General features: G+C 41.1%; 1 protein-coding gene across 2 annotated transcripts in view; it reads right to left on the minus strand.

Annotated features, from left to right (window-relative positions):
- The window catches only part of CPS1 (carbamoyl-phosphate synthase 1), a 215,805-nt gene that overhangs the window by 40,129 nt on the left and 161,006 nt on the right, over positions 1-14,670 (minus strand). For both annotated transcript variants that reach the window (XM_081856008.1, XM_081856007.1), the window contains 4 exons: positions 12,400-12,463; positions 11,294-11,475; positions 3,013-3,207; positions 1,811-1,878 (listed from right to left, as the gene is read on the minus strand). In XM_081856008.1, the coding sequence (XP_081712134.1) occupies positions 1,811-1,878; positions 3,013-3,207; positions 11,294-11,475; positions 12,400-12,463 (509 nt within the window). The remainder of the gene's footprint in view (positions 1-1,810; positions 1,879-3,012; positions 3,208-11,293; positions 11,476-12,399; positions 12,464-14,670) is intronic.

Genomic DNA, 14,670 nt, shown 5'->3' on the forward strand with positions numbered 1-14,670 from the left:
CCTAGTTCTGCCAGGAGTTACACATGACTTAAACTGACATAAATTTCACCAGCTTACCAGAATTAGGATTGCTCAGCTACTCTGTTTTTAACTACATTGTATGTTAAGATTACTGTACTACTTCTATTCTTGTACACTTACCAGAAGCATTTACATGACAGGTGGTATATAAATCTTTTAAAATAAAAAATAAAGTGAATAAAATGGCTAGATCTACTTCACCACTCCTAAAGTAAATGAGAGAAACAAGGGTTATTATTATTTTTCTTTTTAGCAAGGATGACATCCTGTGATTTACTAAGGGCATTCAACTGACTTTTATATTGCCCAGTACATGTCAGAATGTTTTGACCCATCTTCCTGGACCTTTTATAATCTTAAGATATTACCAGTAGCTGTCAATTTATCTACATTTCTGCCAGTATAGCATGCATACACACACATTAGGTGACATATTTTCTTCTTTTGAAGAGGGTATACATGGGGAGGTCCCAACACATTTGTGTGGGCAGCATTTGCCAAGATATTGTTCCCAATACTTCCATGTGACTTTTTAGACCTGCAGGACAGTGACTGTACATACGCCTCATAGCTGGTACTGAAGCCGTCAAAGATGGATGCATGAAGGATCAACTGAGCTGCTAAACAGACATATCAGTTAAGAGCATCTGAGTGGGCATTATCCACAGAAAACTATAGTATCTCCACTACTATCTTCTAGGATTTGAAGCTCCAAAAACCAATTGTCCAGTTAAGAAATCACTTTTTCATGGTGTTGGAGAAAGAGACTTTTCAGACTGTTTACATGATCCAATTTGATTGTGTTTTTCAGCTTTGTAAAAGCCCATAACAGATCTTAAGGCAGGAGCACTCCTGCCATCATCAGGTGCTCCTGAGCATCAGCAGCGGTCATCATTGTCTCTGCTCAGACGGATCTGATGCAAGCAAGCAGGAAGCAAGAAAGCGAAGGGAAATAATTGCTGCCCAGACTAGAGTGGCTTCCAAGAAGTAAGCCTTAGGAGGAGACGGCTGAAAAGAATGTAGGCTGAGGAGCAGGATAACCCAGGGTACTCTGGGAAGGGAAGAAAATACATGAAGATGGTCACTCGCTTGGATGGCTTTGGAAAAAAGAGGATGGGGTAAATTCATGGAAAGTCAGTCAATCCACCCATGAGCCAGGACTGCCCAATGAAACATTCATATCAGCTGCTGATGTGGGGCAGGGGAGCTGGAGAGAAACAGAAGCAACAGAGAGTGAATGTTGCCTTCATGCCCTGCTTGGGACTTCTCCAAAGCAGGTGGTAGGTCACTACTGTGAAAAGGAGGTTGAGCTAGATAGCTTCTTGCTCTGACCCACCTCAGAGAATTCGCCCAAGTGCTTTGAGTGAAGGGACATGGGCAATATGGGAATGGGAAAGTCAAGGTTAACCGCCAGCTGCTACGTAGGGGACCCCAGGTTAGGAGACTCTTCTGATTTGGAAACTGGGGAGCAAATAGCCCTAACATGGGTTTGGTGCAGCCGGTCCAAAGTCAATACTCTGTAATCAATGAGATGCTGACAAATGGCAAAATGACTAAGAACCCTACACTGAAGTTCTTAATACAACATTAAGTTGAGAGAGCCTGCTGTTGGCTCAGATATATGAGTGCCAGGCAGGTCTAATACTTTTTCATTATCTCGGTACCTATCAGACCTCAGCTTCTTGGTCTAAAAACTGAGCAGCTTCCATAGGTAGCACAGCGGTATCCTGATAGTGCAAACAATATAGGAAGTTCAATTTACATTGTCAAGGGCGGGGGAGAGGCTTACCTCAAAACATAGGAAGGTCTCAGCAAGCATGGGTAGCCAACCAAGTTAGCAAATTCAACAGCATTCTCCTAAAAAGTTGGGAAAGGATCTTTTTTATATATAAGATACTGAGAATGCCTAGACATGTTTGTACAAGTAAAATCTGGATACATTCTCAGTCTTTGGTGTACCTGAATAAGCTAATCTGTATATGGAGGAGTGGAAGAGTGTTCTCAAAGGTTTTTAGAAGAGAGAAGGAACCTAAACACCCTGAATGGTGATATCACACAGCAGGTTACAAAAGAAGCCTTGCAAATGAAAGTGAGGTGCTTAACATTTTGGGTGTGTTTGAACCATCATTCTGCGTGATGCAAACAACCCTAGGAGGCAAAGCTCAGCAGCAGGCGGCAGGGTTGGGCTAGGCCACTTATCTGACCTCTCTCTGGCTGCCACTGCTGCATATCAGGACAAGGAGGGGGAAGACGAGGTGGTGATGAGGTTGGCACAGTGCAGGTGCCACAGCAGAGCCCATCTGGTGCTTCTGCCAAGGTCTTTGTACCACACCTACCCCATCCTTCCCCACTCCACCCTGGTATGCAGGGAGGCCAGGTGCAGCCCCCACCTCTCTCTCTGCTCCTGCCAAAGCTTGAGGTCTTGTGCCTCCTTCCACTCTTCCATGTGGATACTTCTGCTTAACCATGTTTGTCATTTCAGCCAAACCATGGTTAACAATAGCTATGGCTTGTTTGAAACAAGTCAGCTTGTTTCAAACAAACTACAATTCATGCTAGTTTCTCAGGCCAGATGAAACAATGTTGTGGGTAATTAAAAATGGTCACACAAAAAGAGAGAGGGGAGGGGAGCATGCAAGGTTCTCCTGGGCTCTCTGGACAGGCATGGCAGAGCAAAAACAAGCCCCCACTCAAAATCCCTGGACACCCAAAGTGCTTCCTAAAAAATTCAATGCCTCAGAAACATGAACAGAACACAGTGGGATAGGAGGAAACTCATCTTCAAAGCCCTCACATGTATAGCAAGGAATAAACCCAAGGAAAGGATTACGATCCAGCTAGGAGACAAGCTTGCTTGCTCCTACATCCATGCTGCAGGATGAATGCACCCTTCTAAATACGAACAAAGAAAATTAATTGTGAACAGTGGCTTAAGCCTTCAACTGCTGCTCCTTAAATTACTAAACACAGATTAGATGTATGTCTACATACCAAGGAATTAACTGCTTTCCAGGGTGCTTGAGCTATTTGCATCTCATCAAGAACAGCAGAGAATGTAGATCGATCCTCTGCCCGGTCAATCTGCAGCGGGTTAGTGCCCATAATTCTAACTCCATTCCGGTAAAGTGGCACAGCCAGGTTGTTTGGAATCTGCCCTCCTACAGAGATGATGCAGCCATCGCATTCCTATAGAAAATGAGAACAGAGAGAAACTTAGACAAAAAAACACACACACCACAAGTTGATTATGTGCCGCTCCTTGCCAAACTAAACCATCTATTATCCCAATCAGAAGCAAGGTAGAGAACAGCTTGGATCCAGAGAAGGATGAGATTCCAGTAATTGTCTTGCTCTATTCTGCCTTGGTTAGACACACCTGGAGTCCTGTATCCAGTTCTCGGCCACAATTTAAGAAGGATATTGACAAGCTGGAATGTATGCAGAGGAGGGCAACCAAGATGATGGAAACCAAGCCTTATGAGGAATGGTTGAAGGAGCTGGGTATGTTTAGCCTGGATAAGAGGAGACTGAGAGGAGATATGAGAGCCATCTTCAACTATCTAAAGGGCTGTCACATGAAAGAAGGAGCAAGCTTGTTTTCTCCTGCTTCAAGTTACACAAAGAGAAGTACTTTCTGATGGTTAGAGCTGTTTGACAGGGGAACGGAATCCTTTGGGAGGTGGTGGACTCTCCTTCCTTGGAGGTTTTTAAGCAGAGGTTGGATGGTCACCTGTCAGGGAAGTTTTAGTTGAGTTTCCTGCATTGCAGGGGGTTGGACTAGATGACCCTCAGGGTTGCTTCTATAATTCTATGATTGTTTTACTTTCTCATACAAGGAATTTTAAGCTTCCCACTTTGACACCCCCAAAACAACTCTCTGTAAAAAAGGGGTGTTGTCCAGAGCAGCACCCTGTGGGGTGCACCAGTCCCAAGGGTTGTTGCAGCTCTGGCTGCCAAAGCCCCAGTTAACCATTCTCTCCTCCCAGTAAGCTCCAGGACAATATGAAAGAACCCTCCCTCCCTCCTCTAGTCCGACACCACTAGCACGACTTTTGTCTGGGCTAAGTCAGGTGGGCCAGTTTTAAAAACAGAATTCCAAAGGAGTCACATCATGAACCCTGACTGCTAATGGGCGACCTGGTGCTCTGACCTCGAAAGGGCACTTGGCCTTGTTCCTAACAAAAGGAGTGTTCTCGTGTCTCAAGCCTGGAGGCTTTTCACCTGCCCCCCCCCCCATAAAAAAGAGAGAGCGAGGGCGAGAGCGAGGAGAAAGGTACTTGACAGGTGGTATTAATTGGATTGCAGCTCATGCTGCCCTAGTAGGAGACAGGGTCAAGAATTCAAGCATTTTAGGAACAGAGTTGCAACGAAAATACATTTTTAAATATTCTGCTTAAGCACTTTGCTGAGCCAAAGGTGACAATGAGACTGACTTTGCAAAATGGAAGGTTTGGGAAACCTTGGTTTATATTCTCTGAGACTATTTGGGTTTTTTACCTCCTGTTGGGAGGTGTCCAAGATGATGAGCAGGCTGAGGCAGCACAGAGACCTTCAAAAACTGCTGCACATCTATCAGAGCAACTTTTTGAAAGCTGTGTTTGGCATTTGAAAAATCATGTTAGCTTCAATGGCATTGTCCTCATGCATAAAATTAAGCATGTGTGTAATTGCTTTCACAACCACAGGTTAAAACTAAGCTCAGCAAGGGCAGGACAATTTGATCCATAAATAACTGTGAAATAAATTAAATCAGCTTGTAAATACTGTGCAATATGTCATCTTTGGAAAATAATTCTATATTTATTTGGCAGTCATTATGGAGCAGTTGGTTAGGAACTGCAATGCCATGCAAAATATAATGCCAGGGTCTTTTTTTTAGAAAAAAAAAAAAGTAGTGCCCAGCCCAAGGGGACAATGAGACTGACTTTGCAAACTGTTTGGCAAGGTTTAGGAAACCTTGGCCTTGTTCTTTTTTTGAGGCTGTTTGGATTTTGGATTAAAAAATAAATAAAATATGACTTCCGGAGGCGGCGCAAAACGGCAATGGCGGTCCTCTTTACCCTGTGAAGAGGGGCTCCGCGAAAAAGGGTCGTCCGCTGCGGCAAAGCGGAGACCCATCAAGAAAAACCACAGGCACAGCGAGCCTGTGGCCGTGGGACTCGGCGGGCGCCAAAAGCCCCCCCAGAAACGTAGAAGGAACCTCGTAAGGGGCTCCGGAACGGGAAAGGGGGAGCGGCGCTGTGAGTTCATCGCTCTTTTCGTGGATGCAAAGCCGCGCTGCTGCTGCCGATGAGCGCTGACCTTTCTTCTTGAAAACATCGAATTTGACAGCTACATACCCGTGAGTAAGGGGTACTAAATTTTGGACTAATTTTATGGATTTGGACTGAAAACGGGAGGCGAGTAACAGGAAGTCCGTCTTCCGATCCTGCTAACTAGATCAAAGCAAGGGCTGAAGTGCGCTGTAGCGCCCAAAAAGGATCGTGAAAACAGAATAAAGGTGCATTGATAGACCTTGTTTCTAGAAGTTAAAAGGGAAACTTTTGTGAAGCTTGTGGACTTAATTTTCAGAACTTTCTTCCTATTTTTGAGCTATACGGAGTTAAAAGGGACAACCTAGTCGTCGGGCTGCCAGAATGTAATAGAGAACTGTCAAACTGCTGATACTGTTGCTGAAGTTCAAATTGTTACATAGACTGAGATATTAACGTTTAAACATTGTTTCTGGGACCATTCTTGACACCTTGTGGCTTTAAATCAAGAAATAGAAAGCTTTGGGAACCTTCCTTTTGTACTCAGGAATTACAAAGACTTAATATGGGATTATAGGAACTTCAATGGCGGAAAAGAGTTCTTTCCTTTCTTGAAACTTTGAAATACTCCCCCTAGAGGATTGTGGAGACATAGAGGCCTGGGAACTGTACTTTATTGAGACTTCTTGTGGTTTAATTGTTTATATTTTGAACTTGTCTCTCTCATGGAATAAAAGACAATTTGACCTTGAACTGAGGCAGGTGTGGAATGAGCGGCCCAGGGAAAACAAGAGCAGCCAAAGCTAAAGAAAAAGAAAAAGAAAAGAAATCTGTGCAACTTGTTCAAACAACTTTAACTCATCAACGCAGATCATCTGTCCCAACTGTGCTAACAGCACAGGAGGTGGAAATCGAGCAGCCTGCTACAGAAGATATGGCAACTGGAGGATCTGAATCAGTCCTGAAACAAATTCTGGAGCAACTGGCAATTTTAAACCAAAAGGTGGACAATCAATCAACAAAAATTGACCAAGCTACATCCTCTATTGGTAAATTAACTGAGCAGGTTTCCCAGCATACTCAGGCAATTGACAATTTGCAAGGAGCTACGGCTGAAAATTATAAATTAGCTGTGGAAGCCAATCAAAAAGCAGAGCAGGCAAACCGAAAAGTTGATGAGATTAAAGGGGAAGTTAGGCCTCTGAAAAGACAAGTAGGGGAACAACAAGCCTACCTGTCACTGGTTGAATTGAAAAGTAAGGAAAATAATCTCAGGTTAAGGGCCATCCCAGAATTGGAGGCAGGCAACTTAGAGGGATTTCTGACACTTCTATTTTCCAAATTCTGGGGAATTGAGGAAGATAAAGATTTTAAAATCGTGACGGCCTTTAGACTGGGAAGATCGGTAAAGAAAGATAAGGCTAGAGACTGTTTGGTTATTTTGAGATCAAGAGAGGAAAGAGATAAGATATTAGGCCTACATTTTAAAAAATCCTTGGAGATAGAAGGTAAAAAGGCTGAAATCTACAGAGATATACCTAAACATTTATTGGATCTTAGGACCACTTACACAGACCTGACCAAATTGTTAAGACATAACGCAATTCCTTATAGGTGGGAGTTTCCACAAGGACTATCATTTACTTATAAAGAAAGGAAAGTAAGAATCAAAACACCTGAGGATCAGCAGAAGTTCCTACACGACCACGAGGAGGACCTCCAAAAAGGAGCTGCAGCTTCTTGGCCACCACCACCACCGGGACCACCACCAAAACCTACACCGTCTGGATCTGGACCAGCACCACCACCTCCGGGACCGGAGGAAAACCTAGACACCCCATTGTAAGACCCACCAATTAAACCAGGATGTCTCTGCAGCTTCTTAGCTGGAATATAAATGGCGGAAACTCTCCGGAAAAAAGAAGGAAAGTATTTCATATTTTGAAAAAAGAACAATTGGACATTATTTGCCTGCAAGAAACACATGTGACAAGGCTCCACAGAAAAGTGTTAATCAATAAAAGATTAGGCCAAGAATTTATTTCTTCGGATAAAGTTAAGAAAAGAGGAGTGGTGATTTATGCAAAGGAGAGCCTGTCACCAAAATTTCTATTTAAAGATGAACATGGCAGAATTTTGGCGATTGAAATTCAGACGCAAGGAGAAAAATTTCTGATATTAGGAATATATGCTCCAAATGAAGGAAAATCGGAATTCTTTAGGAAGCTGCATGAGATTATGCTGGACTACTTAGACTATAACAACATCATTATGTTGGGCGATATGAATGGGGTTGTATCTGTAAACATGGATAAGTCGCAAAGTGCTAACATAACGAAAGATGGCAGACTACCTAAAACTTTCTTTGAAATGACTGACAATATGGACTTAATTGACATATGGAGGGTTAAGAACCCCTTAGGAAAAGAAGGAACTTTCTTTTCTGAAGCTCATCTGACATGGACACGAATAGACCAAATATGGACAACTAGAGGACTGGCACCTAAGACTAGAAAAGTGGAAATCTGCCCAAAAACCTGCTCCGACCATAATGCGTTGAAAGTGGAATTGAGACTAAACATAACCGGATCCTTTGGATGGAAAATGAATGACACTTTATTAAGGGATCAGGAGATTGTTAAGAAGGCCCAAAAAACTTTAAAGGACTATTTTGAAATAAACTTAAACACCACTGTGGAAAAAAGAACAATCTGGGACGTAAGTAAAGCAGTTATGAGAGGGTTTCTAATACAACAAAATACGATTAAGAAAAAGCTCTGGAATGAAAAGAAGGAGAAGATATTGGAGAAAATAAGAGAAGGAGAGAAAAAATTAAGATCTAGGCCTAAGTCGGTGGAAGTGCTCAGAGAAGTGAAATTTTTCCAGGCACAATATTTGAAATTGATAAATCAGGAGGTGGAATGGAAAATTAAACAGAGGAAACAAAGATCCTTTGAATCAGCAAACAAGTGTGGGAAACTGCTAGCATGGCAGTTGAAAAAGAGACAAAAACTTAACACAGTTACAAATCTAGAGATTGAAGGGAGAATGGTTCAGAAACCCAAGGAAATTAGAAAGTGTTTCCAGAGATATTTCAAAGAACTTTATTCACAAGGGCCACAGAAAGACTTTGAGGTGGACCAATTCCTTAAAACTAATGGATTACAAAAAATAACCCAGGAAATGAGATCTACCATGAATAGTAATATTACTCCGCAAGAAATTGAAAGTGCCATTCAGAACCTTCAATTAGGCAAATCTCCAGGCCCTGATGGACTTACCTCCAAATACTATAAGGTTTTGAAGGACTATTTGATACAACCTCTGTTGGAGGTCTGCAATCAGATTATGGAGGGGAGGAAGGCACCGGAGACGTGGAAAGAAGCTTTCATCACATTGATACCCAAACAAGAATCTGAAAAGACCCAGCTTAAGAACTACCGCCCCATCTCACTCCTAAATGTGGATTACAAAATTTTTGCGGATATTTTGGCAAGTAGGTTCAAAAAAGTACTCAATGAAGTGATCCATAAGAACCAGGCTGGCTTTCTCCCCGGTAGGCATTTGTTTGATAATACAAGAAATATTATTGACATTTTGGAACTTCTACAAACAAATCTTAACACTAGAGCGGTTTTAATTTTTATTGATGCGGAGAAAGCCTTTGACAACATTTCTTGGATGTTCATGAAGAAAAATTTGGAAGGGATGGGAGTCGGGCGGGGTTTGAAAATGGAATAGAGGCAATTTACTCAGAACAAAAAGCTAAGCTGATAGTAAACAATGTGGTGACAGAGGGGTTTAAAATTGAAAAAGGGACACGACAGGGGTGCCCCCTATCCCCCTTATTGTTCATTTCAGTTCTGGAGGTGCTATTGAACATGATTAGAAAGGACCGGTCTGTACAAGGAATTGAGGTCGGAGTGAAACAATACAAACTGAAAGCTTTTGCAGATGACTTGCTATTAACATTACAGGAGCCAGTCTCTAGTACTAAAAGAGTGCTAGAATTAATTTCTGACTTTGGTCGGGTGGCGGGATTTAAGCTGAATAAGCAAAAAACTAAGGTTCTAGCAAAAAATTTGACAACTACAGAAACAGATGAGTTCCTGAAAGAAACAGAATTAAATGTGGTTAAAAAAGTAAAATACCTAGGGGTGTATCTGACCTCCAAAAATTTGAATTTGTTTAAAGATAATTATGAGAAATGTTGGTCAGAAATCAAAAGAGATTTGGAAATATGGTCAAGATTGAAACTTTCCTTGTTGGGCCGAATAGCAGCTATAAAGATGAATGTATTGCTGAAAATGTTATTTCTGTTCCAGGCCCTACAGATCGTGGACAAAGTGGAATGTTTTGGAAAGTGGCAGAAGGATATTTCTAAGTTTGTTTGGCAGGGCAAAAAGCCCCGAATAAAGTTTAAAATACTAACTGACGCGAAAGAAAGAGGGGGATTTGCCCTGCCAGACTTGAGGTTATATTATGAATCTGCAGCCTTCTGCTGGTTGAAAGATTGGATTTTATTGGAAAACACTGATGTCCTAGATCTGGAAGGGTTTGATAATGCTTTTGGGTGGCATGCATATTTGTGGTATGACAAGGTTAAAGTTCATAAATTGTTTAAAAACCATATTGTCAGAAGAGCAATTTTGATGGTCTGGACAAAATATAAGGACTTATTGGAGAGTAAGACTCCGAGGTGGCTCTCACCGGTGGAGGCCAAGGCACGTAAGAGACTTAACATGGAAGCCTACTGGCCTAAATATTGGAAAATAATTGAAAAAATTGGAGACAATTGGAGGTTGCTGAGCTTGGAAAAATTGAAAAACAAGGTGCGAGATTGGTTGCACTATGCTCAAATCCAGGAGGTTTTTAAAGTGGATAAAAAGGTTGGATTCCAGGTGGAAAAATCGAAATTAGAGACAGAATTGTTAGAGCCAAAAAATAAACTACTTTCGAGAATGTATAACTTGCTGCTTAAATGGAATACACAGGACGAGACAGTCAAATCCGCCATGATAAAATGGGCACAGGACTTGGGGCACAACATTATGTTTGAAGACTGGGAAAGGTTATGGAACACCGGAATGAAATTTACGGCATGTAGTGCCTTGAAGGAAAATATTATGAAAATGATATACCGGTGGTACATGACCCCAGTCAAGCTTGCTAAGATATATCACCTGTCTGACAATAAATGTTGGAAATGTAAAGAGGCGGAAGGGACATTCTTCCATCTCTGGTGGACTTGCCCGAAAGTGAAGGCCTTTTGGGAGATGATTCATAATGAACTAAAAAAGGTACTTAGATTTACCTTACCTAAGAAACCGGAGGCCTTTCTTCTGGGCATTGTAGACCAGAGAGTACTTAAGAAAGATAGAATTTTTTTTATGTACGCTACCACAGCAGCAAGGGTCCTGATTGCTAAGCATTGGAAGACACAAGATTTACCCACGCTGGAGGAATGGCAGACGCAGTTGATGGACTATATGGAACTGGCTGAAATGACTGGCAAAATCCGAGACTTGGGAGAAGAAACAATCGAGGAGGACTGGGAAAAATTTAAAGACTATTTGAAAAAACATTACAAGTTGTATGAATGTTAAAAAATGCACTTTTTAGAAATTCTTGCTTCAGCATCGGTAAATTAATGAAATGGAAATTAAGGTACAAGAAGTCAAAGGTGGAATAATGAAATAACTTTATTATGTTTAAGCTAAAACATATAAGATTTGGGTTACAATAGTTTTGAAATTAGGCAACATGATAAAATGAAAGATACAATAAGCTTTGAAATAAGTTAACAAATTGCTGATGTTTTGTATTACAGAGAATGCAGGGTTTGGAGGATGTGGGGAAGTCCAATAGATGTGCTGGAAAAAAGGATTATGGAAATTTGTAATTTCTCTACTGTATTTTTCTATTTCTGTTTTTATCTCTTTTTTCTGTACTTTATAAACTTAATAAAAATATTATAAAAAAAATAAAAATAAAAATAAAATAAAAAATAAATAAAATACCTCCTGTTGGTAGATGTCCAAGATTCTCTCCAGGGACAGTTCATCGAAGTAGAGCCTGTCACACTCATCAAAATCCGTGCTCACTGTCTCCGGGTTGCAGTTCACGACAACTGTTTTCTTACAGAGCTGTCGCAATGTGCGGATGCAAGACACGGCACACCAGTCGAACTCCACGCTGCTCCCTGCCAATGAAAGAGCAAAACCAAGTGAAGTTTTGAAAGGAGATCATGGTGCAGGCAGGTTTTAAAACATCAGGAGCGGTGAAGGGCAGAGCAAAGATTCCAACTGCCTCCGTGTAAGCCTCCCAGTAACTCAAAACCTGTGCAAACATCAGCAATACCTGTGAACAACTGAGTTCATAGAATCATAGAGTTGGAAGAAGCCTCCAATGCCAGCTTGTCCAACCAACTGGCAAAGCAGGATATCCACTGCTAAGGTACTTCTGGGAGGTGCCATCCAATCTCTGCTTACAAAACCTCTAATGAAGGACAGTTCTATCACCTTCTGAGGGAGGAACTATTGTCTGTACCATCTGTACCAAGTTTTCACTACTGTTTTTGAATCCTTTTCTTGTCATTTGAAGCCACTGGCCCAGACCTCTGGAGCAAGAGAACACAAGTCTGCTCCCTCAACTCCATGACAACCCTTCAGATTAATTCTCTCTTCCCCAGACGAAACACACCCAACTCTTACACCCCTTCTCCGCAGGACTCCAGGTCTCCAGGCCCCTTTGCCATCCTTGTACTAAATAGCACCTTCCTGGAACTAGTTCAGCAGTTCATGGGTCTGACTGGGGGCCAGTATTCCAAAGCAGAAGGGAGAATCTCATTCACCATCTCTTAATTGTGCTTACATCTATACCAGCACTTTCCAGGTTTTTAATTTGTATTTTTAGAATTAGTCTAAAATCTTTGGCAAAAATAGAAATGGCTTTGGTTCTACATGGACAAAATGCAATGTTCTAGCAATGACACAACGTATATTTTGCATGTGGAATTCTAGGACAATGTGAAACTTTATTGCAGAAGAGGGTGCCTAACACACCTAACACACTTTTACAGGGTCTTCTAGTCTGGAAAGGCAGAGATACTAAAAACAAGATTTACCTATGTGATATGGTCCACAACCCAGCACCATCGTTCCATGGTCATCAAATTTTACATCATGCTCCTGAAATAGAACACAGTACGCAAAGTCATCCAGTATTGTTCTCAGCAGCATCCACTGCGCCCATGAGAAGAAACCATTTATGCCTCGCAGTTCTTTATTTTTAAATTTTTATTACTGGGACTTAACTTTGACCTCATTTAGTTTACTTGAATGCCACTGAATTAAACAGATTTTTGGAAACTCAGATTTACCTTAATTGTAGGACCAATTTAAATATTCTTTTTTTAATAATTACTTTATTGATTATAAAAAAAGGAAAAAACAGTCAACAAAGAAAAACCCCAGAGGATATTATAAATTACAAAAAATAAATTTCTTACAACACAACTTCTATTATGACTTCTATTCACCCCATCCAGAGTCCCAGGTTTCTTTTGAGTAGCACACTTTTAATTATCACTCCAGACTTCTCCCAAATTCTTATTTTCACAAAGTTTTCTGGGTTAATAAAGGGGTCATTCTAAGCCTGCCAGAGAATTCACAATTTTACAATGCTCTTTAAGATATTTTCTGTAAATGTCCCACTCTCTAGTGAATGTTTGTTTTGTATTATCTCTAATTCTTCCTGTCATCCTTGCTAATTCTGTGTATTCTAATAATTTCATCTGCCAGTCCACTTTGGTCAGGATGGAATCTCCTTTCCATTTTTTGGCTATTAAGATTCTTGCTGCCACTGTTGTGTACAAGAACATCTTCCTCACATTTTTTTGGCATGTCTATACCTATTATACCCAGTAGAAAGGCTTCAGGGGGTTTTGCAAAGGAGATTTTAAACCTCTTTTTGAGCTCATTGTATATTATATCCCAAAATTCCCTTATTTTCTTACAATTCACATGTAAATCATCGTACCCTCTGCCTCTCTACATCTCCAACAAATGCCTGGTTCTATACATTTTTTGCCAATTTTGATGGTGTTAAATACCACTCTTAAAGCATTTTCATGAAGTTCTCTTTCAGGGTATAACATGCAGTACACTTCAAGTCTTCCCTCCATAGTTTTCCCCAGGCTTCCATTGGAATATTATAGTCAAAGTCTCTGGCCCATTGGACCATTTCCGATTTAAATTCCTCCTCTTTGACTTCCCAGTACAGGAGTCGTCTATACATTTTAGAGAGTGGTTTCTCTCAATTTAAAGATTCTGATACACTCCTGTGAGATGTATTCTGTGTCTTGCTGAAAGGTAGTGGCACGAATAATCACATAATACAGGAAGGAATACACCAATTTAAAGTAGCCTTCTAATCTTACCAACGATTAATGTTGGCTTACAGAATATTGTAGCCATAATGAATGCTTGTAATTAAAGGACACCATTGAAGGTACAGACTCACACCAGTGAGGTCACAGTGCCCTTATCTATTATGCTACTGAGTTTAGAGTCCAAAAGCAAGAGCTATGCCTAAAGAGTCCCATTTATGAAGAGTGGCTCAATTGACTCAGGACCACTGTTTCATAGAAAGTGGAGGATAGAGGTATGATTTAAAGAGCAAAAGGGCTGCATAGATGAAGAGTGCAGACACCATCACTTGTCTCTGTTTACTCCCTGCAGCCCCACCTCCCTCCAAGCATTTTTGCTCCAGCCAGGCTCACTTCTATCGATCTATCGATTTATAACCGACAGCCAAGTCATATAACAAGTTGAAAAGGGCGACTACAGAAGGACTAAACAGATAGCTTGATTTGATTATTTGTATCAATAGTTGAGTAATGCTTCTGTCTAGGAAGGAGCATCTGAAGCTGCCACATTATGTGTCAGACTAAATTATCTCACAGTCTCAGCACAGTCCACTCCTACAATCAAGCCCTTTCCAAGCACCTGCTTCCCCCACAAACCTTTTTAACTGGAGATGTTGGGGTCTGTGAACCCAGGTCCTTCTGCTGGCAATGCAGATGAGTCTTTGGGCCTTTGATAGCTCATCTGTTATTCACATTATGCTAGCCCAGGAAAATGTCTATTATTAAAGGTTATGTAACATGGTCATTTTGCCTGGCCTCAACTCAGGCTAATAGGCTTTAGGAGTTTTGTGTATAAGAGTTGTATTGCTACGCCTGTCTGGGAATCTACCCAGCTACTTTCCCAACCGCCTCAGCTAAGCATTGTCCTCGTTCTTCCTATTGCTTTCACTATGTACTAAGTGACTTTGATTCCTAACAGTTTGTGTTCTGATCTTCAACTCTTGCAGAGATATGCACCAAACTGATTTG

The sequence above is a fragment of the Podarcis erhardii genome (genome assembly GCF_964252035.2).
Source record: "Podarcis erhardii genome assembly, chromosome: 1".
Lineage (NCBI taxonomy): Eukaryota > Metazoa > Chordata > Lepidosauria > Squamata > Lacertidae > Podarcis > Podarcis erhardii.